Genomic DNA, 24,861 nt, shown 5'->3' on the forward strand with positions numbered 1-24,861 from the left:
CAGGAACAGATGGTGTTCTTGTGGACATTTGGAAATTAGGAGGTAAGAAAGTGATAAAGATCTGAAAGAGTTTGTTTAACAGTATTTTTAAAGGCAGAGAAACACCAATAACTTGGAAGAAAGTTGTGGTGGCTGTGTTACCTAAAGATGGCAAAGTCCTTTCAGATCCAGCTTCATATAGAGCCATTTCAGTTTAAAACCATGATTTATAAAGTATTTGTCTGTACTAGCTAAAAGCATGTTAAAGGTGTTGCCAAACTGACAGATATGAGTCAGTGTGTTAAAGGGAGGCAAACATTTAACAGAAGAACAGTGATGATCCAGAGGGAAGCCGAATCTGAAAAAAATACCTCTGCTTTTGGTGGGTCTTGATGCAGAGAATACATTTGACAGAGTAAGCTGAGATTTTATGAGTTGGCATTGGAAGCATTTGAATTCCGTGATACAGCAGTAAGGATAATTGGAAGGATATATGAAGGATCAGAGGCAGGAATTAAAGTGGGAAAGTTCCTCTCAGATAAGCTGTGTTTGAACAGAGAAACCTCTGATGTGAAGTTGTTAAATCTCGCCGTTTATTCTCACTGATGGGTTCGGAGCCGATCCTCGGCTTCGACACTGCCGATAGCAAAGCTCAAGGTTTGCCAGTAGCTCGAGACCCAGCCCCTTATCCCACAATGCTCTGCTGGAATTACCTCAGATCTAGTTTGCCGCGGCAAGAGAGATCTCGGTGATCTAGCTAGCTCGGACCATTTGTGAGAAAAAATAGCAAGTTTTGATAAAACATTTTTCTTTTTCTCTCTAGTTTCATATAGATAGTTTGAGTGTTAGTGTTAAAATTTTTAATAATAGAATCTGTAGTTTCTGATCGTTAGTGCCCTGTTGGCTTAGTTGTTTTGTGTGGGCCTTTTAGTCCTATTTAGAGTTAATAATCTTTATTTTCTTATAGTCAGGGTTTTTCTCAGTGGGCCTGTTTAGCCCTGTATTTGTAAATTTATAGTTTAGCTGTCTTAGATAGTGCCCGGTTTGGGCTTAGTTGCTTTCCTTAGTTAGTGTGGGTCTTTACAAGGAAAGTAAGGACTTCACTGTATTAGTTTCAGTATACTGGTTTTTGTTTTCTACTTTTACTATGTCAGATGACAAGGAAAAGTCCCATCCTAAATCGGGATTCAAGAAATGCCCAGATTCTGGGCAGAAAATGTCCGTAACTGACGGACACATTCATTGTGTTTACTGTCTGGGGGCTAAATACCTCCAAGACACTTGCAGCATTTGCCATTCCTTTTCTTCAAGAGTCCTCTTGGATAGAAGGAGGAAGCTAATTGACAGGGGATTACTGTAGCATTCCTTTTCTGAGGTGTTAAGTAGCCATGAAATCCTCCAAATCTACAAAATCTTCAGACCCCAAAGTGGCAAAAAAAGGCAAAAACTTCAGAGGGAGGGTCATCTGTTCCACAGACCTCGGAACTGAGTGTCCCTTTGATTCGGAGCCAGCTGCCAGTATTGGAGCCGGTCTCTGAGGTTCCCTCTTCTCTTCTGCTCCAGTCAGCACCTTCGGTGCATTCATCTAAGTCTTCAGTCAGCCTTTCAGATTTGGACATGGATCGGCTAGTGCAGAAGCTTTTACAGGCACCAGGACTTGCCAAATTGTTGTCGGTGTCGTAGACCATTGAACTGGATTTGTCTACTCCTCCGAGCCATACTGGACCCTTAGAGCCGAAAGAATCCGAACCGATGATTGTCGAACCCTTGGAGTCGATACCCGCACCGGTGTTATCGGCTCCATCTACTCGGATGTCCTCGGTGCCGACCGAGGACTCTAGGAGCCAACGCTCTCCCATCGGGTCAACGGAGGGTAGTCTGACCGATTTGTCGGTGCCGACTCTTCCTCTTGGGGCTTCGGCTCGGATGAGCTCTGCTCCTACCTCGGGCTCGGAGCCCATGGTTTCGGTGCAGGAGGATCGGATGGTCCTTTCAGGTCTGTCTACTCCATCTCATCGGAGCCATGGTGCCTTCGATGCTATGAGGAGAGTCCTGTCTCCAAAGACAACGTCAGCATTGGTTCGGCCTTCCCTCTCCCCTCAAGTTCCTGTGTCTGCTTCTTCGTCTACCGGTCCCCTTAAGCGTAGAGACCCTGAGCCTCAAATACCCACACAGGGCGTCCCCTGCTCTTCTGAGACCTCCCCAGATCACCCCACTGAGGAGGTGCCCAGGAAGAGACTGTGCAAGAGGAGGCACTTACACTCTCCACAGGAGTCTTTCACATCTGACGTGGACTTGGATGAGTCAGAAGTGTCCCCTCTGAGGATGTCTCCTTTGCAGAGATAGTAGAGATCCTTAGTCAGAGGGGCAGTTGGTAGTCGAAGACCCCTACTGAGGATGAGTCCGTGCTCTTGAAGGCTTTTGGGTCTCAACCTTCCACTTCTTCGGTGTCTCCGCCTTACGACGAGCTCATGGAACTGATCTCTCTTAAGGCGTGGGAGTCACCGGAGGCCATGTAACCTGTCCCTCGCAAGCCAAATAAATTCATGTCTGCCCCAGTAGACAAGCCATTTTTGACCAAGGGAGTGCCTGTTGATACCATGGTGGTAGCTGCAGCAACCAAAAAGGAAGTGTCTGAAACATCCGCATCTATCCATCCTCCTAACAGAGATTCTAGGATCATGGATAGATATGGGAAACACATGTTTAGTTCAGCGACTTTTTGTCTGCGATCACTGAACTACTTAACCCATTTTACAAGACTACAAAGAGATCTCCTGAAAGAGTTAGGAGATGCTCTCCAGGGTACAGTAGCTGCAGGGGTGGACAACAAAGTCAACGCACAGCTCGCTACCCTAAACTCAGTTGTAAACTCGTCCATGCGTCTCATATCTTATGCAGCTGATTGTTCGAGTAGAGCTGCTAGTTCGGGCATTGCTCTCCAAAGACAAGCCTGGATGCGTCTCTGTTCCTTTGCGGAACCCTTTAAATCTTCCTTTATCAACACCCCATTCGATGGCTCATCACTGTTTGGGCCGAAAGTAAAGGAAACTTTAACCAGGTGTGAGCAGGAAGGCAAGACCTTATCTGCCATTGGAGTCCATTTTTCTACCCCTACTAGGCCCTAGCCCAAGGGCCCTAGGGGAGGGAAAATGTGGTTCTGAAAAGCACAAGCAGCCTTTCAGGACACACGTGGAGAAACCTCCTCTCGAGGCAGAGGAGGGGGTTATAATGGAAGACACCACCCCCACGGCAGAAGGGGTCCGCAGCAACAGGGTGACAAGGGTCAGTTCTCTGGTCAACCCTACCAGCACCCCTGAAAGGGGGCCCAGCTGTTCGGCTCTGGAGGCAGTCGGGGGTCGCTTGTCTTTGTACCCAGAAGCCTGGCTAAACATAACATCAGATACATGGGTACAAAGCATCATTTCCAGAGGATATTTCATACTGTTCTCTACCCCTCCCATTCCTGTAAACAGAATCCCAGATGGTTCCACCCAGTCTCGGGGAACAAGCAATCGTAGAGGTCCACAGATTGCTAGAAAAAAGAGTCATCCAACCAGTCCCAGCAGACCAAGTTGGATTCGGAACTTACTCAAGATTCTTTTTGGTACCAAAGAAAACAGGGGACTGGAGACCTATCTTGGACCTCAGCAGACTCAACCAGTTCGTAAAGAAAGAAAAGTTCCGAATGGTCACGCTTCAGTCCATTCTTCCCTTCCTAGGGAAAGGTGATTGGATGTGCTCCATAGATCTCAAGGACACGTACTGCCACATAAAGATGAACAGACGCTCCAGAGATCACCTGCGTTTCCGGCTGGGAGCCAACCATTGCCAGTTTTGAGCCCTGCCCTTTGGTCTCACTACAGCCCCCAGAGTGTTCACCAAATGCATGGCAGTGGTCACGGCTCACCTGAGGCATCTAGGATTCCAGGTGTTTCCATACCTAGACAATTGGCTCCTCACCGCTACCACCAGGCATCAATTGACTCAGGCTACAGAATACACTCTGACACTCTCCCATCAATTAGGCATTACAATCAACTTCAAAAAGTCTGCCTTATCGCCATCGCAGTATACCGTTTTTATAGGAGCAGAGTTAGATACCTCAAGTACCGCTCTTAGTCTTCCAATCGAAAGAGTCTCATTTCTCTGCCAACACATCAGCTCACTGGTGTCAAAGAACAAAGCTACAGCAGCAGAGGTCTTGAAGGTGCTAGGTTTGATGGCGGCAGCAATCCTGGCTACACCACTCGCAAGGATGCATATGCAAATTCTTCAATGGCTCCTCTTTGCTCAGTGGTCTTACCATATGATTCTCATCACGGATTCTTGCAAGAGAGACCTTCGGTGGTGGTTGACATCTCTTCATGTCACAATCGGAAGACCCTTTGTCCCCCCCCCCCCCAATAGCCATTGTGACCACTGATGCTTCCCTGATAGGGTGGGGGTGGGGCATTTTCAGGGAAAGACTGCCCAAGGCACATGGACGGATCAAGAGTCACATCTGCACATCAATGTTCTAGAGTTGAGAGCGGTACTTCAGTACTTTCAGGACTCTCTTCCGCTAGGAACTATTGCAATTCAGATGGACAACATGTCAGTAGTGTGGTACTTGAACAAGCAAGGTGGAACAAAGTCTTACCCCCTTTGTTGAGAAGCCCTCAGGGTCTGGCAATGGGCTGTGTCATCCCAGTGTTTTCTGTTAGCAGCTCACATCCCGGGAAAATCCAATGTGATAGCGGACAAGCTAAGCAGGGCGATATTGCTCCCTCATGAGTGGTCTTTCAGACAGCAGGTTGCGGAGTTGATTTTCCGCAAATGGGGCGAGCCTTGCTGTGACCTCTTTGCCAGCCACATCTATTTAAAATGCAGAAGCTACTTTGCCCTAATACCACCTCTGGGACATCCCCAGATAGATGCACTCTTATACGATTGGCTCCCGGGTCTCCTTTATGCATTCCCACCCTTCCCATTGATACCCAGATTTTTACAGAAAGCAAAATCACTGGGAAGGACTGTTATCCTCATAGCCCCCTACTGGCCTCGACAGATTTGGTTCCCATTTCTCCACCATCATCTGTTGAAAGATCCATGGATCCTGGACCCAGTACCGGACCTTCTGACACATCCATCAGGAGGCCTCCATCCTTCCCTGCAGTCCCTGAAACGGACTGCTTGGCTAATCCACTTCCCCTAATTGCCAGGCTTCATTCAATTTCAGAAGATACAAGACAAATTCTCTTGTCTTCTCACAAACCATACACCAGGAAATTGTACGGCAATAAGTGGAAAAGGTTCTCAATTTGGGCCAACACGCAGAAAATGTACCCTTTCCGAGCTCCGCTGTCGTCCATTTTAGAATTCTTGACAAAGATTTTTAAGGAAGGGGCAGCAGCTGCTACAGTTCGAGTCCAGTTAGCTGCCATCTCAAATTTCCACCTTGGATTTGGTAGCTTAAATGTTATGGGCCATACGTTATCTAAAACTTTTCTTAAAGGTGTTCTTCACATGAGACCTCCTGTCAAAATTCCCTATTCTCCCTGGAATTTGAACTTTATGCTGTCTCAAATTATTCTTCCCCCTTTTGAACCAGTATCTTCTTGTGATCTCAGATATTTATCCTGGAAAACTATTTTTCTAGTGGCCATTACTTCTGCCCGCAGAGTATCATTACTTCAAGCATTGTCTGTCAGACCACCTTACATGATTTTCCATGCTGATAGAGTATCTCTCAGAACAAACCCCTTATTGTTACCTAAAGTCTGTTCTGAATCCAATATCAATCAGGTCATTGAGCTGCCAGTCTTTTTTCCCAACCACTCTAACAAATTGGAATACATGCTGCACAGACTTGATGTACACAGACAGCTCAGATTTTATCTTGACAGAACTAAGGATATTAGAAAATCAGATCAACTTTTTGTATCCTTCTCAGAAGCCAGAAAAGGTAATCCAATGGCTAAAACAACTTTATCTAAATGGTTATTGGATCGTATATCCTTTGTTTATGAGAATGCGAGCATGCCATTAACACACAAACCTAAGGCTCATTCTACCAGAGCCATTTCTGCGTCTTCTGCCTTTTAAGCTAAATTGCCCGTTGACAATGTTTGTGCTGCAGCCACTTGGTCTAAGCCTCATACCTTTATCACGCATTACAAAGTAGATAAGGCTTCCAGGGACAGGTCTTCCTTTGGTTCCACGGTACTGAAGAACATACTTCCATGAGCCACCCAAGATTGAGGGTGCTAGGGACGCTACCCATCAGTGAGAATAAACAGCGAGATTTAACAACTTCACATAACAAAGTTATGTACTTACCATAACGTTCCATGTGAGTTGTTTATCTCACCTTTATTCTCACGTCCCTCCCTCCTTCCCCCTCCTGGCTGACAGTTGACTTAGAGGCTAGTACCATCCTGGTTTTTCAATATTTCTTCTTCCCCTTCAGGAAGTGCTTCTTTGTAGAAATAAATAAAAGGGTATATATATTTTTACTCGCAGCAAACAAGATCTGAGGTAATTCCAGCAGTGCATTGTGAGATAAGGAGCTTGGTCTCGAGCTAATGGCAAACCTTGAGCTTTGCTATCGGCCGTGTCAGAGCTGAGGATCGGCTCCAATCCCATCAATGAGAATAAAGGCGAGATAAACAACTCACATGTAACGTTATGGTAAGTACATAACTTTTTATTTGCTTTATATTTAGAACCATTGCAAAGAAAACAAGATACTCAGAAATACATGGATATAATTGGCATGGTGATCAAGAAAAGTTGGCTTTATTTACAGATGCTATTATTTTGTACCTGATAAATCCAGAAAAGGACATCTCAGTATTGTGTAACATTTTGAGACTGCTTAAAGTCTTTTCAGGATATAAAATTAATGAAGATAAATAGTTGTATATTATGTACCCACACACAAATTGATTCAGCAGTACCCGTATTTATGGGGATATGATAAGATGAAATATTTAGGAGTATGGATTAAGTGTGCTTCTGTTATGGCAGCTAAGGAAATGTGGAAAGAGACTAAACAAAAGATAATACAAAAAGTGAGAAACTGGAAACTCTTATTCATGGATATGGATAATAAGATATAAGCTGTGAATATATTTTGGTCCCTTTAGTCTTGTGTATGGGTCAGGCATACTTTTATCAACCTGAAGAGAAGTTGTGGACAGTAATTAATAAAGAATTTGAAGGAATTTATCTGGGAGGGAAAGAAAGCAAGAGTTAAGTGGGATACATTGAGCCTTCCAATAGACAAAGGTGGTTTAGGCTTACTTGATTTGAGGGGATATTTTAGAGCTGCACAGTAAAGGCTCATATAAATAAAACAAGCAGAAGATTGTAATTCAAAGTGGAAAGGGATAATGATGAAGAAATAAGGAAGTTCAAGAAATAGAGTGAGAGTGGGATTTTGGATCCAGATCTTTAAGGAGAATAATAACCATACCTAATATTATATTCACAAATTGGCAGAAAGGGTTCTAAGAACTAAACCGATACAGGAATGGATAAAAGGGATTTTGCCAATGGGGTGACTGCAAGTAGGGGGTATAGAAAATAGGCAAGAGAGGGCTTTAATTTACTGGAGAAATCAGGCAAAGGAACAAAGATATTGGGAGGAAAAAAACTCAAGCAGGAAAGGTAATAGAGCGGGACGAGGCCAAGAAGACATTTCGATTGAAAGCTAGAGATTACCTTTCCTACCAGGGCTTGATCACAGAGTACAGGCAGAGAGAAAGGGCTAGGGAGATTTTAAGTGAAAGATCTACTCTGGTAGAGTTTTTAGATGATTGTAGAACAGAAGTGACTGTTAAAAAGGGATAATTAGTAGAGAATATAAAATATTGCATGGTAACTATAAAAATCAGTCAGAGGAGGGTAGAAAAGATTGGAGAGAGAGACTGGAAAAGCAGTTTACAAGGAAACAATGGGAAGCCATATGTATGGCTGCCAAGTATGGAACCAAGTCCAGAAATTTTAGGACCTTTGCTTGAAAGTGTCTGCATTGGTATTTTTATTACCCCAAGCAGACCTCAAAGAATTTTTCCTCGGGTAGATAGCAAATGTTGGAGGTATGATTGACCAGAAAGAGGTAGCGGATAACATCTAGTTTTTGAGTATAATGAGTTGGCAGATTTTAAAAATTCCCTACAGAGTACTCTACCAGAAATATTGGGTAAGCAAATGCCTGTAAGTAATGAAATGATTGTTTTGAACTGGGATTTAGTATCTGAATCACTTAGACATAGTAAGGCCTTCATCATCATCTTTCGGCTTTTTCCGTTGGGGGTCGCCACAGCGGATCATCTCTTTCCATTTCTTCCTATCCTCTGCATCTTGCTCTGTCACACCAACCGCCTGCATGTCCTCTCTCACCACGTCCATAAACCTTATCTTAGGCCTTCCTCTTTTCCTCTTACCTGGCAGCTCCATCCTTAGCATCTTTTTCCCAATGTACCCATCATCCCTCCTCAGTACATGTCCAAACCAACGCAATCTCGTCTCTCTTGCTTTGTCTCCAAACTGTCCAACATGAGCTGACCCTCTAATATACTGATTCCTAATCCTATCCATCCTAGTCACACCGAGTGCAAATCTTAACATCTTTAACTCTGCCACATCCAGCTCTGACTCCTGCCTTTTTGTCAATGCCACTGTCTCCAACCCATATAACATAGCTGGTCTCACTACCCTCTTGTAGACCTTCCCTTTCACTCTTACTGGTACCCGTCTGTCACAAATCACTCCAGACACTCTTCTCCACCCATTCCACACTGCCTGTACTCTCTTCTTCACCTCTCTTCCACATTCCCCATTACTCTGAACTGTTGATCCCAAGTACTTAAACTCGTCCACCTTTACCAACTCTACTCCCTGCATCCTCACCATTCCTCTACCCTCCCTCTCATTTACACACATATATTCTGTCTTAGCCCTGCTGACCTTCATTCCTCTGCTCTCTAGAGCATATCTCCACCTCTCCAGAGTCTCCTCAACCCGATTCCTACTCTCACTACAGATCACAATGTTGTCTGCAAACATCATAGTCCATGGGGCCTCCTGTCTGATCTCATCTGTCAACCTGTCCATCACCACTGCAAATAAGAAAGGACTCAGAGCTGATCCTTGATGTAATCCCACCTCCACCTTAAACGGATCTGTCACTCCCACTGCAGTCCTCACCACTGTCACACTACCCTCGTACATATCCTGTACCACTGTTACATACTTCTCTGCCACTCCCGACTTCCTCATACAATACCACAACTCTTTTCTAGGCACCCTGTCATATGCTTTCTCCAAGTCTACAAAGACACAATGCAACTCCTTCTGACCTTCTCTGTATTTCTCCAATAACACTCTCAGAGCAAACATTGCATCTGTAGTGCTCTTGCCTGGCATGAAACCATACTGCTGATCACTAATCATCACCTCCCTTCTTAACCTAGCTTCTACTACTCTTTCCCGTAACTTCAAGCTGTGACTGATCAATTTTATCCCTCTGTAGTTACTGCAGCTCTGCACATCCCCCTTATTCTTAAAGATAGGCACCAAAACACTTTTTCTCCACTCCTCAGGCATCCTCTAACTTTCCAAAATTTCATTAAACAATCTAGTTAAAAATTCCACTGCCATTTCTCCTAAGCACCTCCATGCTTCCATTGGGATGTCATCTGGGCCAACAGCCTTTCCATTCTTCATCCTCTTCATAGCTGTCCTTACTTCCTCCTTGCTAATCTGTTTCACTTCCTGATTCACTATCCCCACATCATCCAACCTTCTCTCTCTCTCATTCTCTTCATTCATCAGCCTCTCAAAATACTCTTTCCATCTACTCAACACACTCTCCTCTCTTGTGAGTACCTTTCCCTCACTATCCTTTATCACCCTTACTTGCTGCACATCTTTCCCAGCTCTGTCCCTCTGTCTAGCCAATCGGTACAGGTCCTTTTCTCCCTCTTTAGTGTCCAATCTCTCATACAACTCTCCATACGCCAGCTTTCGCCACCTCTCTCTTTGCCATGCGCCTCATCTCCTTATACTCATGTCTACTTTATGTTTAATTCATCTGGCTGCCAAAAACGCAATTGCTAGAAAATGGAAATCAAAGTCTGTACCAGATGTTGAAGAACTCTTGAATATTATAAAACAGATACAAGAATTGGAAGAGTGATCTTGAGAAAAAGGAAGGAGCAAATTACATGCAAGTAAATTTAAAGTGTGGGAACAATACATGCGTAATAATTTCAGGAAAAGAAAAGAGCAAGATGTAAGAGAGAGCAGGAATTCAGCATTTTTTATAATGTTGAACTGATGATAATAACAAAGAAAATAGATGCGATATATATTGCATTTAAATGGAAAAATGTTAAAATGGTTTGTTTTGTTTCCATTAATGTATGTTTCTTAAGTGATAATTTAATGAAGGTGTTAAAAAAAAAAAAAAAAAAAGATTTTGACGACATTTTGTGGCACCTTAACAGACCTCAGAGAGCTTACAAAAACACATCAAAACTTGGAATCGAGGAAGGTTTGGCTTTCTTCATTTATAAGGGAACATTGTTGCCTCTAATATTAAAATAGTAATCTGTTAGACTGGTAATGATTTTAAATCAAGTTTGAAAAAAATATGTTTAAATCTCTGTAATAAGAATAAAACTGAATATCCAAGCAAAACCTTGAACTGATAAACAACAAATTTTGGTTAATAATTGTTATTTATTTTATTTATTAATCCTTTGTTGACTGGGTTAGTCCCACTTGGCTAGTAGCCTGTTTTCAAGGGAGTTCCAGGGTGATATTAATACTACTGTGGAAATTTGGGCAGGGCATTGGGAACGTCCTCTACTCTTTTTGATAGATGAAATGGAGTCTTTTACATCCATCTGAGCCTAAATCCTCAGACTATTTTTAGTATAAGTTATATACTGTATTGAAAACTAGATATATAATGTTCTGTATGTTTTAAAAAAATATGGAATTATCAAACAGTGTGTTTTACTGTATGTCCATTTTATGCTAGTACAGGATTAATAGAGATTGCTAATAAAATTAAAATGATGAACTGGAAAGAAAACATTAACATTTTAATAATTGTATAGAAAATACAAAAATTAAAGCATTTGACATTATAAATTAACCGTTCTAGATTTGGTAAATTAAAGTACACAGACAATGAGAAAATATATTATGTCTAAAACTTATTCTGTATACTGTGTGGTTACATCTTCCGTTTAAATGAGGCACCAGTGTAATAAGATTAGGGAAATGACTTGCTATTAACAGTAAAGAAGATGAAGTAAGGCTTGTAGGCCTTTCCTTGGAGTTTTAAAAAGAAGATTATAGAGGCTTACATCATTTATCCAGCAAAGGTAAAATTCTTTCTTCAAAATGATATAAAGCATTCACTATGTTAGACTGAGCAGTCTTCTTTGTTTAATGAATAATTTGATCCTCAACAATGAGGACTTGTTTCGGAGATTCTTTTCTTTAAAAAGACAGTCAGAAAAAAGTATCTGGAAGACGTCTACTGCTTCAAAATATAATTAAATTAAATTAATTAAAATAAAATGAAATAAAATAAAAATAGTCCAAAAAATAACACAAATATAAACCAGAGCTCTGTAACTTTTATGTCATTAGTTGCCGAATTTACTATTTATTGATTTGAATTGTTATGTAGCCTGTGGTAAAATATTTTGTGTAAATGCTTATTTCAAGCTTTAGCTTCTTTGTCAGTGGTGATGGCTGAGTGTTTTCATGTGGGCTTTAATTCCATGTGACTTTTAGGTTAAGTAACAAAAGGTAATAAAATACTTTTGTAAACCGAATTTAAAAAAATATGTGAATAAATACAATTTTGGTTTACTTCTGCTGTATTTGAGCCATTGTGTTTAGCTTTTGAATTCTGCCTATAATTTCTGTGAAAGACCATTGAAATGGTATGAATTTTAAAGTCATGTTGATTCAGTAACTTACAGGGTAAGTATGCTGGCACCGTCCTGTTAGTAGACACTGGTAAAAGGATTGTTTCCAGAAATGACCATTGCATTACACCCAAATTTACCAAATGGAGTTGTAAGCCGCATGTCTGCTATACTCTGAGCTTCTCTTCATTTTCTCAGATAGTTTATGAACCAAGCCTGAAAGCTAGAATCTAAGCCTTCTTCCTTTAGTGCATGAATTGTCTGGATACAGTTGACAGTTGACATTGCATGCATTGCTTTTTTTTTTTTTCTCTGTGATTTTTTTTCCCCTTTGGGCGCAATGACCATCACTGTTTCATTGTTGATACATTTCCTGTGACTCTGTATGTGCTGGGACAAGATCCACTTGGTGAATGGGCCATCAGTTAGGCACCCATGAAGGCAGAGTACTTCTTTCCCTCATCTGTGTACAGGTTGCAGTTTAGCATCTGTATCTCATAACGGCAGCTGCTGCATGATGGCACATGCTTCCATATATGGTCACACTGCTGCCTATATGCATGCTTGGTTGTTGAGCACACCTCTGGGCTGTCACACTCCTTTTTAAATGCTGTAAAGTAGACCAGAGCTAGCACCCCCCCCCCCCCCCCCCCGATAGACAAGCTGATGTTTGCTGCTCATTCCCTTCCTTCCCTGGTAGTTTCTCCTGCCCATGTGCCTGCTAATTGAACCCATATTATATGTTTTAAACTGGAAGAATCACACTATTTTCAGATGACGTGTCTTTTAAAGTAACTTCCCTGTCTTAATTAATGGTGTTTCTCACTGTTTTACCAAATCAGAACTCTCTCTGATGTGGACAAATATTATTTAACATTTACTGGCACAATCCCCTGTCAGATACTCCAGCAGTCCAGTCATAAAATTGGCCTCGGATCTGACTTACAGTATCTTCTGGCCATAAACCTTTGTTGGCTGCTGTCCCAGAACTTGAGATCTTCTAGAAACCAGCCAGCCTTTCCTTTCAGGATTCTGTTCATAGCTTTCCCTGTTGCTGCTGTGGTGTAAGCTTGTTTCCGTATTTTTTTCTACTTTCTCTTGTGCAAGGGTACCGCATTTATGTTACAGTCCCTAGACATGTTTGTGCTGATCAGTACTTTGTTAGAGAGCACTGTTGGGGGGGGGGGAGCTTCACCTCCTTGCTAGGCTGAGTTTGACCTAGTCAGTTATGAGGAGGTGATGGAAACTGTTTCTGGTTTAAGTTCTGCCCCCCCCCCCCTTTTTTTTTTTTTTGGACCAAAGTCCTCCAAGGTTAGTTGCCTTTTTTCTTGCTTTTCGTGTTTTGTCTGTTTCTGTCCAAATGCAGGGATATTTCTTATATCTGTTAAATAGGCATTAATGATCTCAGTACTTGAGAACTTTTTTTATTTCTTATATCTCTTAAACAGGCATTAATAATCTCAGTACTTAAGCCGTTTCTTGTTGCAGAAACATTAGGAAACATCTCCTGAATCTTCTTTTCCTGTTGAACTTTTGAGTCTAGTTAGAAACTTTATCGTGTGTACCATGCCCTTTCTGACTTTTTCCATTCTGGTTTTTGACATCATTGTAGTCCATAACATTCCCTGAATTTCTTTTCTGTGTCCTTAACCAGCCTTGGTTTATTTGCTTGCTTGCTTACTTTGTTAACCGATTACTCCCCTTTCATTTGTTTGGGAATTGTGGCAGATTTTTTTCTGCTTTCCTATTCAGAATGCCATACCTTTTCCATACCTCCTGTCACAGTTGGAGATCTTGTTGTAAAGTCTTATTACAATGATCCCCCCTTACTTTACATGCCTAAATCCTGTCTGTAGTGATGCTCATTTTGTTTAATCACTCCATGTCTCCCCTTACTCCCCATGCTTTTTTGCCCAGCCTTGTTTCATATATACTTTGCTTTCACCCAGTATTTCTGTATGTTTCTGGTGTACTTTTGATAGCATTATGCTAGAATTTCTGTTTTGTTTCCTGTGTTCCACTCATCCTGCCTCCATATTGAAAAGGGATGGAGCCCTAACTATGATAAAGATGACCTGATTTCAGTTAGCAACTCAGGCACTGGAGAAGCTGGGTGATGGGTTGGGGGGAGTGAGCAGCTTGTTTTGGCTCGTTCATCGTAGCCGGTGGGTGTTGGGTTCTGCTCACAAGTGGACACTTCATTAGAGACTGGTAGATGTAACTCAGTTATGAAGCAGGCTGCTAACACAGTATAAGGGGAGGCTTAGGTTTCACTGTGTCACCATGTGCTGTGATACACAACGTATTACACATTTAATAAAGTCTCAGCCGGAATTTCTTAACCTTTGCATTTGTAATAAAAAAAAAAAAAAAATCTCCAAACCCAGCTGCATCTGTATTGTGCTGTCCTCCAATCACCCTTAGGGATGTGGGGTGGCAGTCTCACTCATGAAGATGATGCAAAGAATTTTCTATCTAAAATTGGATGGCCCCTTGTCTTAAAGGGTGTAGCAGAATTTTTCTGCACTCCCCTCCCCTGTGGAGAGGCATGAATGAATATGCAGATGAACAAAAGGGAGGATGACAGCAGTGAGGGGTAGGGACCCCCTAAAAAAAGGAAAAGATTACACCTAGTTTCATCTTGAAGCAAGTTCAGCCTTCTGCAGATCCCTTGGTATGCTTCTTTCATTAATTTTTTGAGTCATACTTTACCGCCATAGCCTCCACACATCCATTCTCTTTCCCACCTGACATTTTCCCAGTCCATTCTTTAATGACTTGATGCTGTTCTTGTTACTTTGTTCTTCTGAGCAGTAATATACTTCAGAGCTGCATTGCTCAGTTATTCATTTGTCCCCCTTCATATTGCTGTCGTGGATAAAGTTTGTTATCTTAACCTTGACTGAAGACATGTAGACTGTGGTAATTTACTGTTGGACCTGAAGTAGCTGGTACAATATTAGAAGGTGAATTTGGAATACATGGTATAAGGGAATCAGCATCACATGTGTTGGGGGCTGGGCATACAGTTTTCTGACATCGATCACACTTCAGGATTGGTATGAGCTGTGAAAGGAGATGGTGCTGTAATATGAAGACTCTGTGATTGGTTGATATTTATTGAAAATTACTAACATTATAAGCGTTTGGTTAAGCTTCAGTATGTACTTGTACTGAAGTCAGTCTTCATCATGCTTTCAGTAGAACACTTTTTATAAATCATGCTGCTATAATTTTACAGTTCTTTCTTGAAAGGTGCTTTCATTTATTCATTCATTTCTTTATTGAGCTGTTTCATGCCTTCTTGGTCAAGGGGTAGGTGAAGTCTGTCCTCACGAACCACAGGGCTAAGACAAGTAACTGGTATGCCAATCCGTCTCATAGCGTGCACATAACACATTGTGGAGGGAGCAGTCCAGATGATCATCAGTTAATTTATGTTCATGTTGTATGGAGTTTGAGCAAACCAGTCAGCCTGGAGAACACCCACATGTAGGATTCACAGACTTCACACGAAAGTGTACTAGACAGGAGGTCAGCCATACTGTTGTACCACAGTTGTACAGTGGCTGTGACTCGCCTTGCAGGAGGGAATTACAGTGAGAATATGACAGTTTAGAAGGCATTTTACAAAGCTAACTGCTGAGAATGTTGGAACCATTTGTGAGCCTGCTGTTAATGTGAAAGGAATTTGGTCTTAATTTTGTTTGTATTAAATATTCTAGACCTAGGGTTTCAACTTGCCATCTGCATAACTCTGCTTCTTTAACTGTACCCAGTTGCACTGTATAACTTTCTTATGACAGGTGTTTTACACAGGACTGTAAAATCACCATTCAGAACAAAATACATAACGGTGTTGCCATTCTTGAAGTGAGAGGCTGAGATGAATAGCCTGAAAGTGTGTCCCATAATGATGGTAGTTGCCAGAGTTACAAACTTGTGTTTAATTTGACAAGTCTTTATATATGATTTTGTTAGGCGTCAAAAAATTGGGCCAATATTTTTCAGCTTTTCCTCACTGAAGATTGCAAAAATCTGAGAGCGAAAAGTTGAAAATTTCACAAGTTACATGCATAGCATATTGAAAGACGTAGCCGAGTAATAGCTATTATTTTGTTAGGTAACTTGAGAATGTGACGGCTGGATGTTCCATATCAGACATATAATGCCTTTGCATTCTTCTGTGACCCTGACCAAGTTGGTTAACTTTTACTGCAGATCATACGTGCACTTCCATGTCCATCACATAGGGGAACTGCTCTGCTGAAAAAGTGACAAATACAAATGTGTTTTAAACCGCAAGTTATTCCACAAGTGACTTTCACTTTCTGTTTACCCTCAGTCAAACACATTCAGGTAAAAATATATTTATATAGAAAATGTATGAATGTATAGTCACACATACTCAAGCTAATAAATTATTTTGAGGAACCATATACAGTCGTTTCCTTTTCTTTCTACTTTGATACATGCTTTTATCAACTATTTTGCTTGTCACCTACAGTATGATCATTGTTCAGTAGTATTAAATGATTGTTGAATTTTGCAGGCATCGCTTCTGTTTAGAAACTAACCTTTACCCCATCAGCCTTTTCTTGTTTGCTTTAGTTGCTACACTGCTTAAACCATAGAGAGATAACATACAGAGGAGCAGCAGAAAGAATTTACAAAGACAGCCGACACTTACATGTAACTACTACATTTTTGTCATATGTGTGTAAGCAGATGAATGTGTGTGTAGTCAGAGTGAAACTGAAAGCTGGCACTTTGAGGGCGTTGTACATTTGTATAATCTGTATTTATCTTGACAGTTTTTCCTGTAAGCAAGTCAGATTCCTTTTTGTGTCAGTGGAAAAAGAGGTAAGTTGAAACTGTTTTAACTCCTTCTACAGTTTGTACAAAAAAGGGATCGTGTGACCTGTATTAACAAGCCATTTTTTTCTTTAGAAATGTGTTGTGGAAGCTTAGCAGTTTAAAGTTTGAAACAGGCACCCTCAACAGTGACGGTTTTGTTTTTATTTTAAAACATAATAATGCTTTTCCTTTTTTTCATTCTACTTTATTGGAAATTTAAAAAAAAAATCATTTTCTATTGTATTTTCATACAAATTAGATTGTCACTGTTGAAGTGCATCCTGACCCCATGTGCAAAAAATGGGAAAAAGGGTTGAGGATGAAAGGGTGGATTTCATACAGATGAGAAAAGTTCTAATTACAGCAGATAATGTTTAATTTTGTAAATAGTACCCATAGTTATGGTCATATAGTTAGAAGACCACAGTAAGTTACTTGTTTGAATTCCCCTACTTGAAAAAAAAAACTTGTAACTGTCTTCTGTGATGAAGATAAAGATCTTAGGTTTAATCTCGTGTCCAGAGACAGTTTGGTTCTCTGTTAAGAAGACTAATGCTATTTTTTGCAATTTTAATGTTTTGTACAGTGATGACTCTTTACTGTTTTACCTTTTCTATAGTAGAATGGGAAGCCAACTTATCTTTTTAGACTGTATCAATTTTGATTTTGTTAAACTTTTTCCTGTTAAGAAAATCTCGAATTGCATTGTTATGCATTCTCAACTGAATGCTGCATATGACATTTCCGTAGTCTGTTGTAATTTAAGGAGTGAGGGTGCACTGCATAACTTCGTTTTTTTATACTGAAGCACATTATTGGCCATATGATACTTTTTATTGTACTTGAATAAAAAGTGATGTGAAAAAAATATATTTTGTTAGGAGCTAGTATTGTCTACTGGGTATATGTGAGTTTCTTGTGTGCTTAGTGTGATTAAATGACTTTTTTGGTGACAGTATTTAAAAAATCAGGCAGATTGTATTCCTCTAATGTGTCCAAGCAAACCAAGCATTTCAGTACATAACTCTGGTATAAACTGGAGCTGTCGCCTGTCTTGTGTATTAGCATGGATTTGTAATTGTTTTGTGTGCTCATTTTCAAAATGATTATGTGCCCTCCTCAAGGAGTGTCATGCTGTCAGATGTCTGCCTAGTCTGTCTGCTTCTCTTCTTGTTGGTTAATACATGGTAGTAAAAGACAATTATGCCTTAAACTTCATGTTTCCCTTCCTCGGAAAGTATTTTTCCCCTATAAAAACAGTCCTCATGCTGCTGCATTTAAAAAAAGCATGACTTGGCTGATTGTTTCTCACTGAATATCATGTTTAGCTTGAATTAACTTCTAAGTATTTCCTTAGGAGTTGGTCTTCCTGGCTTTTATGTCATGTTAACCATCACATTTGAATGTGTTTTTGTCTAGTTTGTTCTTTCCCTTCCACTGCCATCATGAGTGAGTCTTAAGATATTTATGTCTGTTTTACTTTGTACTGTCTCCTCTGGGGTCATAAACTTAATAAACTCTTGGGAATTCAGGCTATTTTATTGTGGTGTCCCAGAGTGAAGAAATCTGACACTAGTGAAAATGAATGAATGAAGAGTTCCCTGAAAAAAAGTCTAATTTTAAGGTCCAGATGAAGATGAGACCACTCTTTGCGACAAAAAAAAAAAAAAGACCGTATCCTGGAAAATAAGGGTCACTCGGATACAGACTGACCGACCTACAGACACATCCACAATCATACACACATGCGGGTACATACCCACAAGACATACTGGTCATATTAACACACTTGTGCACTGACGCACTGTAGCATTGGTCTTCTTGTACTCCTGCATGTGTTTCTTATACCAGGAGATTTGAACCTTGTATCAAGAGGAACAGATCACTCAGTATGTGGAGCACACTGCTTTGTGTTTTATATACAAAGTGATCTGCACGTCATATAGAGGTACCTGATGCATCCCTCAGAATGAGTTCACTCATGTTGGAACTGCTGCCATACTGACATTTCCTGAAGCTCAAAACAGACCATTTAAACTCTTCTAGTGTTGGTCTGTTTTCTTTTGCAGCAAGGGTCAGTTATTGGCTCCACAGACAAGCAAAAGGAGAAATAGGAGCCATTGTAGACAGTGTAAATGACAAAGGCTAGTATTTATCCATGTGGTTTGGATTACAGACTGACCAGCTTTTTTTTTTTTTCTTTTTTTTTTTTTTTGTTGTGCTTCATAGAAGCAGTCTGAGTTTGGGCAAAGCTCTGGCTGCTTAGGCCAGGTTGAAAGTGTTGATGAGCTGTGTCTGGCTCACGGTTCTAGAGTTTAAAGTGTTTTATCACTGTGAACTACTGCATTGTGGCCTGTGGTGAGTTGAGTGCAGCAAAGCATTTTGCCCTTGTCTACCTATATTTATTTGGGACATTTTTCTCTCATTAAAAAGCTTTGTAAATTTTTTAATGAAACATCGGTCAAAATAAATGTTAGTTTCCTAGAGTGACATCCTGTTATACACAGGCCAGTAGACTTCAAAGGACGTGTCTTTGTGCATGCATAGGATGCTTTTATTAAAGTCTGTAGACAAATCTCATGTTTTCTCATGACTTACTGTCACTGGTGTTAAAGATCACAGTTACTCCTCAGTGGCATAAGCTTGGGGAAAATAGAGAGACCCCCCCGTTGGAACTAGAATAAAATGTTGGGCGTTGGAATGAAGATCCTAATTGGTGCTTTATGTACCACGTAAGGTGCAATAAAAACTAAGTTATGCAAGTATAGCTGTAAACTTTAAGACAACTAGTTTAAAAAATGACAAAAAAGAATGAATGTTTTACTGAAAGAAAATTTCTGACCCTCTCCAGCTGTTCTCTCAGTAATTCTGAGTACAACATTCATAGCAGTAAGTGCTAATTCCCTAGCCAAAGTTCTGTAGCAGAGTAGGAGAGATGAGCGATTGCTTTAATCATCTGCACATCATGTGCTTATTTTACAGTGTACTTCTTGCCGCCTTATCAAATTTCCAACCATTGGATCATCACATGTATCCTTGGATGTTCTTCGTGTTTCACTGTTGCAGTCATCACACTTGGGTTATCTGCCTGCAGGTAGCCCTCGGTTGGCCCGAATACCAGAGACTTAGTATTTCTGTGTCGGATGCTTTCACTTATTCCATGACGTCAAGTCGTCAGCAGTATAAAAACAGGCAGCCGACACCATTACATCAGTCTTTCTTGCCGAGGAGGAGACCAAAGCAGAAGCAGTTCGCAAGTGCAGGTCGGCCGCTACCTGAATTTTTCATTTTCGAGTGAATAATCTTGAAGTCTTCAAAAGCTAAGTACCCCGTTGTGGATTCTTTTTTCTTGCTCTAAACAGATGTCAGAAAAAGTTAACAATTGTCTTGCCTGTGGAAAGCAAATACCTCACAGAGATTTTCATTCTTACTGCGTCACCTGTTTAAGCCCAGTCCACGACATCCCTCGCTGTCGGTTTTGTGCCTTATTTAACACCCAAACCATTCGTTGTTGGGCTATTGTTGTCTCTAAATTCTTTCGCTTTCGATCTCCATATTCTGAAATGATTTCGGTAAGCCATCCGACTACCAATCTTCTGAAAAAAACGTAAGGATAAAGACAGAGACAGACCACATGGGTCCAAAACTGCTGACGATGCTTCAGTTAAAGCTAGTCACCAATCCACCGGTACTCAGTGAGGCACCTTTGGCAGTCCCTGATGCCCGCTTCTATGGATTCGCAGGCCTCTGCTGAGACCCATTCGGAGTCCGGTATGCCGCGAGATGCTTCTTCGACTATGGAACCAGAGGATCTCTCTCTACCTTAGATGAGTCCGGAGCCGCTGCGCAGGCACCGGCTTCTGAGGGAGTTTTTCATCCTACTGATGTTTGAATTAAACAGACAACTTTTTTTGACCAAAACTACCGAGTTTCTTAGGACCAGAGTACGTACTACACCTAGAAAACCGACGACCAAAGTGCATGCTCAGGCACCCAGGCCACAAAAACTAATGCTTAGAGTGGCTGAAGACCTTATTACGCTGATTAGTGGAAGACAGCCTTCCCCTGCTAAGAGACTTAAAACACAGTCCCCCTACAGATTCTACACACCAGGAGTCTGATGACTCTGTTCTTTCTGATTATGAAGACGTGCCCTTATCCGCATATGAAGATTCAGATGCAGAGGAATCCATTCCCTCTGCCTTCCCTCCAGAGGATTTTTCTTTTGGTGAAACCTTGCATACCTTTAGAGGACATTTCCATTGGGAATGCCAAGACTATCCTCAGTCCAAAAAGAGACTCAGAGAATTTTTAGAGTTGCCTCAGCAGAGGGCCTTAGCTATAACTCCTGTCCTGGATGTTGTGGATGATGTTTTTATGGAATCCAGTCTTACTCCAGACACTTTACCTCCGGCCCCTAGGAAACCAGACCAGTACTACAGAGTACCTGATTCTCACAAGTTTCATTTCAAGAATCCTACTGCTGATACAGAGATCATTTCCCAGGGACCTAAAGGTATTAAGGCTACTACAGCCAAAAATCCTAGCCTTTCGGACAGGGATTCCAGAAATTTGGACAGATGGGGCTCTTGCTATCAGGGCATTGAATTGCCAGTTTCACATGTACCAGCATCATATTATGGAACTTATTAAACAAAAAGTGGTAACCTTTCCAGATTGTGCAGAAAATAAAGAATTGCAGGAGCTTATGCACGCTGCAAACCATGTTAGTAAGCATACTTTGCAGTGTGGCTTTGATGCCCTAAAAGCATCTTGCAGGGCAGCAGTCACTGGCTCTGTACTGCGAAGACATGCTTGGCTGAAGGAGCAGACCTCGCCAGATCATGTCAAATCTAAATTACTAGATGCTCCTTTGAATAAGGACCGTTTGTTTGGCACCAAAACAGAAGTTATTCTTAAAAAGATGGAAGAAAAGGCGAAATCTATGCAAACTGTTAAAGAATTCCTACAAGAGCAACCACCTAGATTCAGTAGTCATTGGCCTTCGAAACACTGGTCTTTTCCAGCCCCCTACAGGCCTTCCCAAACAAGACCCAGGGGAAACAGACCACCCAAACTACAGTCTCAGGGTGTGCAGAGATCTAAGCAATGGAGTGCCCCCACCCCTAAAGCAGGTAGTGGTAAGCCACCTCCTTATGGAAAAAGCTCACAATGACTTCTCACCTCTACTTCTCAGCCCTGCCCAATTGTTTTTGCCCCAGAAGGAAAACTTGCCCTTCATGCAAAAACTGGATGTCCACTAGTCAGGACCGATGGGTTCTCAACATTGTATCCCAGGGGTACAAATTTTATTTCCATTCACTCCATCCCCAAGCGGGTTTCCAGACCTTCCTCCAAACCAGTGGGCAGAGGCTCAAAACCAAGTACTTTCCCTGCTCAACATCAGAGCTATTCAGCCTGTTCCAGTAGAACAGAGGGGCCAAGGATTCTACTCCAGACTTTTTCTGGTACCCAGGAAAGAGGGCTCTTGGCACCCAATCCTGTATCTTTCAATTCTCAACACCTTCCTGGATTCAAGATGCTTACCCTGCAGCAGCTTCTCCGTATGTTAGCCAAGGATGCCTGGTTAGTCACCCTAGACTTAAAGGAAGTCTATCTGCACATCCCCATAAGGGAGTCATGCAGGAAGTATCTACATTTCCGAGCAGGGTCTATGCATTATCAGTTCTCTTCACTTCCCTTTGGCTTATCCACTGCGCCCAGGGTATTCACAAAATGCCTGGCTCGAGCCATTGCATACTGCAGGCAGACTTGCATACTTGCTCGACTGCCTGATTCAGGCGGACAGTTAGGAATTGCTGCTTCAGCACCTGGTATTTGTAAAAAGCCTACTCACTTCATTGAGGTGCACCATCAATGAAAAGAAATCTCAACTGGTACCCAGTCAAAAGATTGTATTCCTGGGAGCAAGCTTGGACACAACTTCCCAGATGACATTTATCACTTCAGAAAAACAGGTCTTTCTAACAGATTACTTCAAACAAATGGCCACCAGAACCCAGCTATCTGAAAGAAAAAATACTGCAAGCCCTAGGATTCATGGCCTCATGTATTCTGCTAATTCCATATGCAAGACTGCATATGAGGAAACTTCAATGGTACTTAAAAAGTCTTTGGTGCCAACATTCTCAAGGTCTGGAAACAGTCATTCCTATCATACCTTGTCTAAAAACAGAGTTCCTTTGGTGGGCAGAAGCATGCAACCAGGGACTGCCTTTTACTCTACCCCACGCCACCCAGGCCCTGACCACAGATGCATCAGACTATGTATGAGGGGCTCACATGGCAGGCAAATGTATTCAGGGCCACTGGAGCCCAAGACAAATTCTCCTGCACATCAACCAAAAAGATATGCTAGCTGTACAGAATGCCCTGACAGCCTTCAGACACCTACTCTTTCCGGGACAACTTCTGATAAAAACAGACAACACCACAGTTATGTGGTACATCAACAAGCAGGAGGGAACCCATTCTTACCCACTCTGCAGGTTAGCCATGGCCCTGTGGAACACGGCCTTGGACAACCAAAAGCATCTACAAGCTCAATTCCTGCCAGGCAAACAAAACTCACTAGCAGATGACTTAAGCAGAATTCTCCTAGGCCCACACGGGTGGACATTGGAGCCCAGCACCTTCAACCTTCTGATCCAGAAATGGGGGACCCCAGAGGTGGATCTCTTTGCCTCCCCCGACAACCACCAGTTAAGCAAATTCTGCACCATGAACCCCCACAGCACTGCCTGGAAGGTGGATGCACTATCCTTTCAATGGGAAATCCTCTCAATATATGCCTTTTCCCCCTCTGCCCCTCCTCTCAACAGTTTTTCTCAAGATAAGACAAGGCAGGCCAAGGACAATTCTGATTGCCCTGGACTGGCCACGCCAGCACTGGTACCCACTACTGCGCAGCCTGACAATGTTGCCACCCTGGCACCTACACCAGATCCCTACCCTGCTTTCCCAGCAGGAGGGACAGATTTTGCATCCACAATTGCAAACCCTCAATCTTGCAGCCTGGCTTATTCCTTAAGTACTCCACCAGCAACCCTAAGCAAACAGGTGCTGGATGTCATCCTTGAAACCAGAAGGCCCAGTACTAGGAAATCCTATGCTGAAAAGTGGAAAAGGTATTGTTCTTGCATTCAGTCTAAAGGAAAGGACACATCTCTGCCATCCTAACCTCTAATCCTGGATTACCTAGCAGAACTACGCCACAGAAGCCCATCATTCTCCTCCATTAAGATCCATGCCTCTGCCATCTCCGCTCATTACAAAACTGAGCCACCTCTATTCTGTCACCCTCTCATCAAACAGTTCCTGACAGGGGCAAACAACTTAAGGCCACCAAGGAGAGCAGCAACCCCTGCTTGGGGCCTTAACTTTGTACTGGAAAAACTGACGCTTCCCCCTTTTGAACCTGCTGCTTTAGCAGAGTTAAAATTCCTCTGTTGGAAAACAGCCTTGCTTCTAGCCATCACTTCAGCTAGAAGAGTGTCTGAGTTGCAAGCACTGATGGCTATGGAACCCTTCATTATTTTCCATGCTGATAGGGTTTCCCCTCAGGACTAACCCTTCCTTTATGCCTAAAGTGGTGTCCAGTGTGGCTCTCAACCAATCTATCCATTTGCCTATCTTCTTCCCTAATTCTCAGAATAAAGGAGAAAGGATCCTGCACTCTTTGGAAATGCACAGACAGCTCAGGTTCTACCTGGATAGGACTAAGCCTTTCAGAAAATCTGACCAGCTGCTAGTCAGCTTTGCAACAGGGGCAGAAAGGGCAAGGCCATTTAAAAAAAAAAAAATTCCAAATGGATAGCACACTGCATTTCTGCTACAAGCACCATGGAAAATCAACCCCTCAGGGGGTCAGAACACATTCCACTAGGGCTACTTCTACCTCTACAGCATTTCTCAGGGGAGTCATACCAGGGAGATACTGGAAGCTGCTACCTGGAGGTCTGTACACACCTTCACCAAACATTACCACCTGCCTATCTTTTCCAAATCCAGGACAGGGTTTGCTACAGCAGTCTTGCAGGGCCTACTAGCCAACCCTAACTCTTCT

General features: G+C 41.9%; 1 protein-coding gene across 3 annotated transcripts in view; it reads left to right on the forward strand.

Moving 5' to 3' along the window:
* RARS1 (arginyl-tRNA synthetase 1) overlaps positions 1–24,861 on the forward strand; it is a 1,169,219-nt gene that overhangs the window by 309,739 nt on the left and 834,619 nt on the right. The window contains exon 1 of one of the 3 annotated variants that reach the window (XM_044069554.1): positions 16,618–16,781. The exons of the other annotated variants lie outside the window; for them this stretch is intronic. Coding sequence (XP_043925489.1) covers positions 16,647–16,781 — 135 coding nt within the window. The 5' untranslated portion in view covers positions 16,618–16,646. Of the gene's footprint in view, positions 1–16,617; positions 16,782–24,861 lie in introns of those variants that run through there. 3 annotated transcript variants of the gene reach the window in all.

Source organism: Protopterus annectens, chromosome 4.part0, assembly GCF_019279795.1.
Source record: "Protopterus annectens isolate FY-2018-M chromosome 4.part0, PAN1.0, whole genome shotgun sequence".
NCBI lineage: Eukaryota > Metazoa > Chordata > Ceratodontiformes > Protopteridae > Protopterus > Protopterus annectens.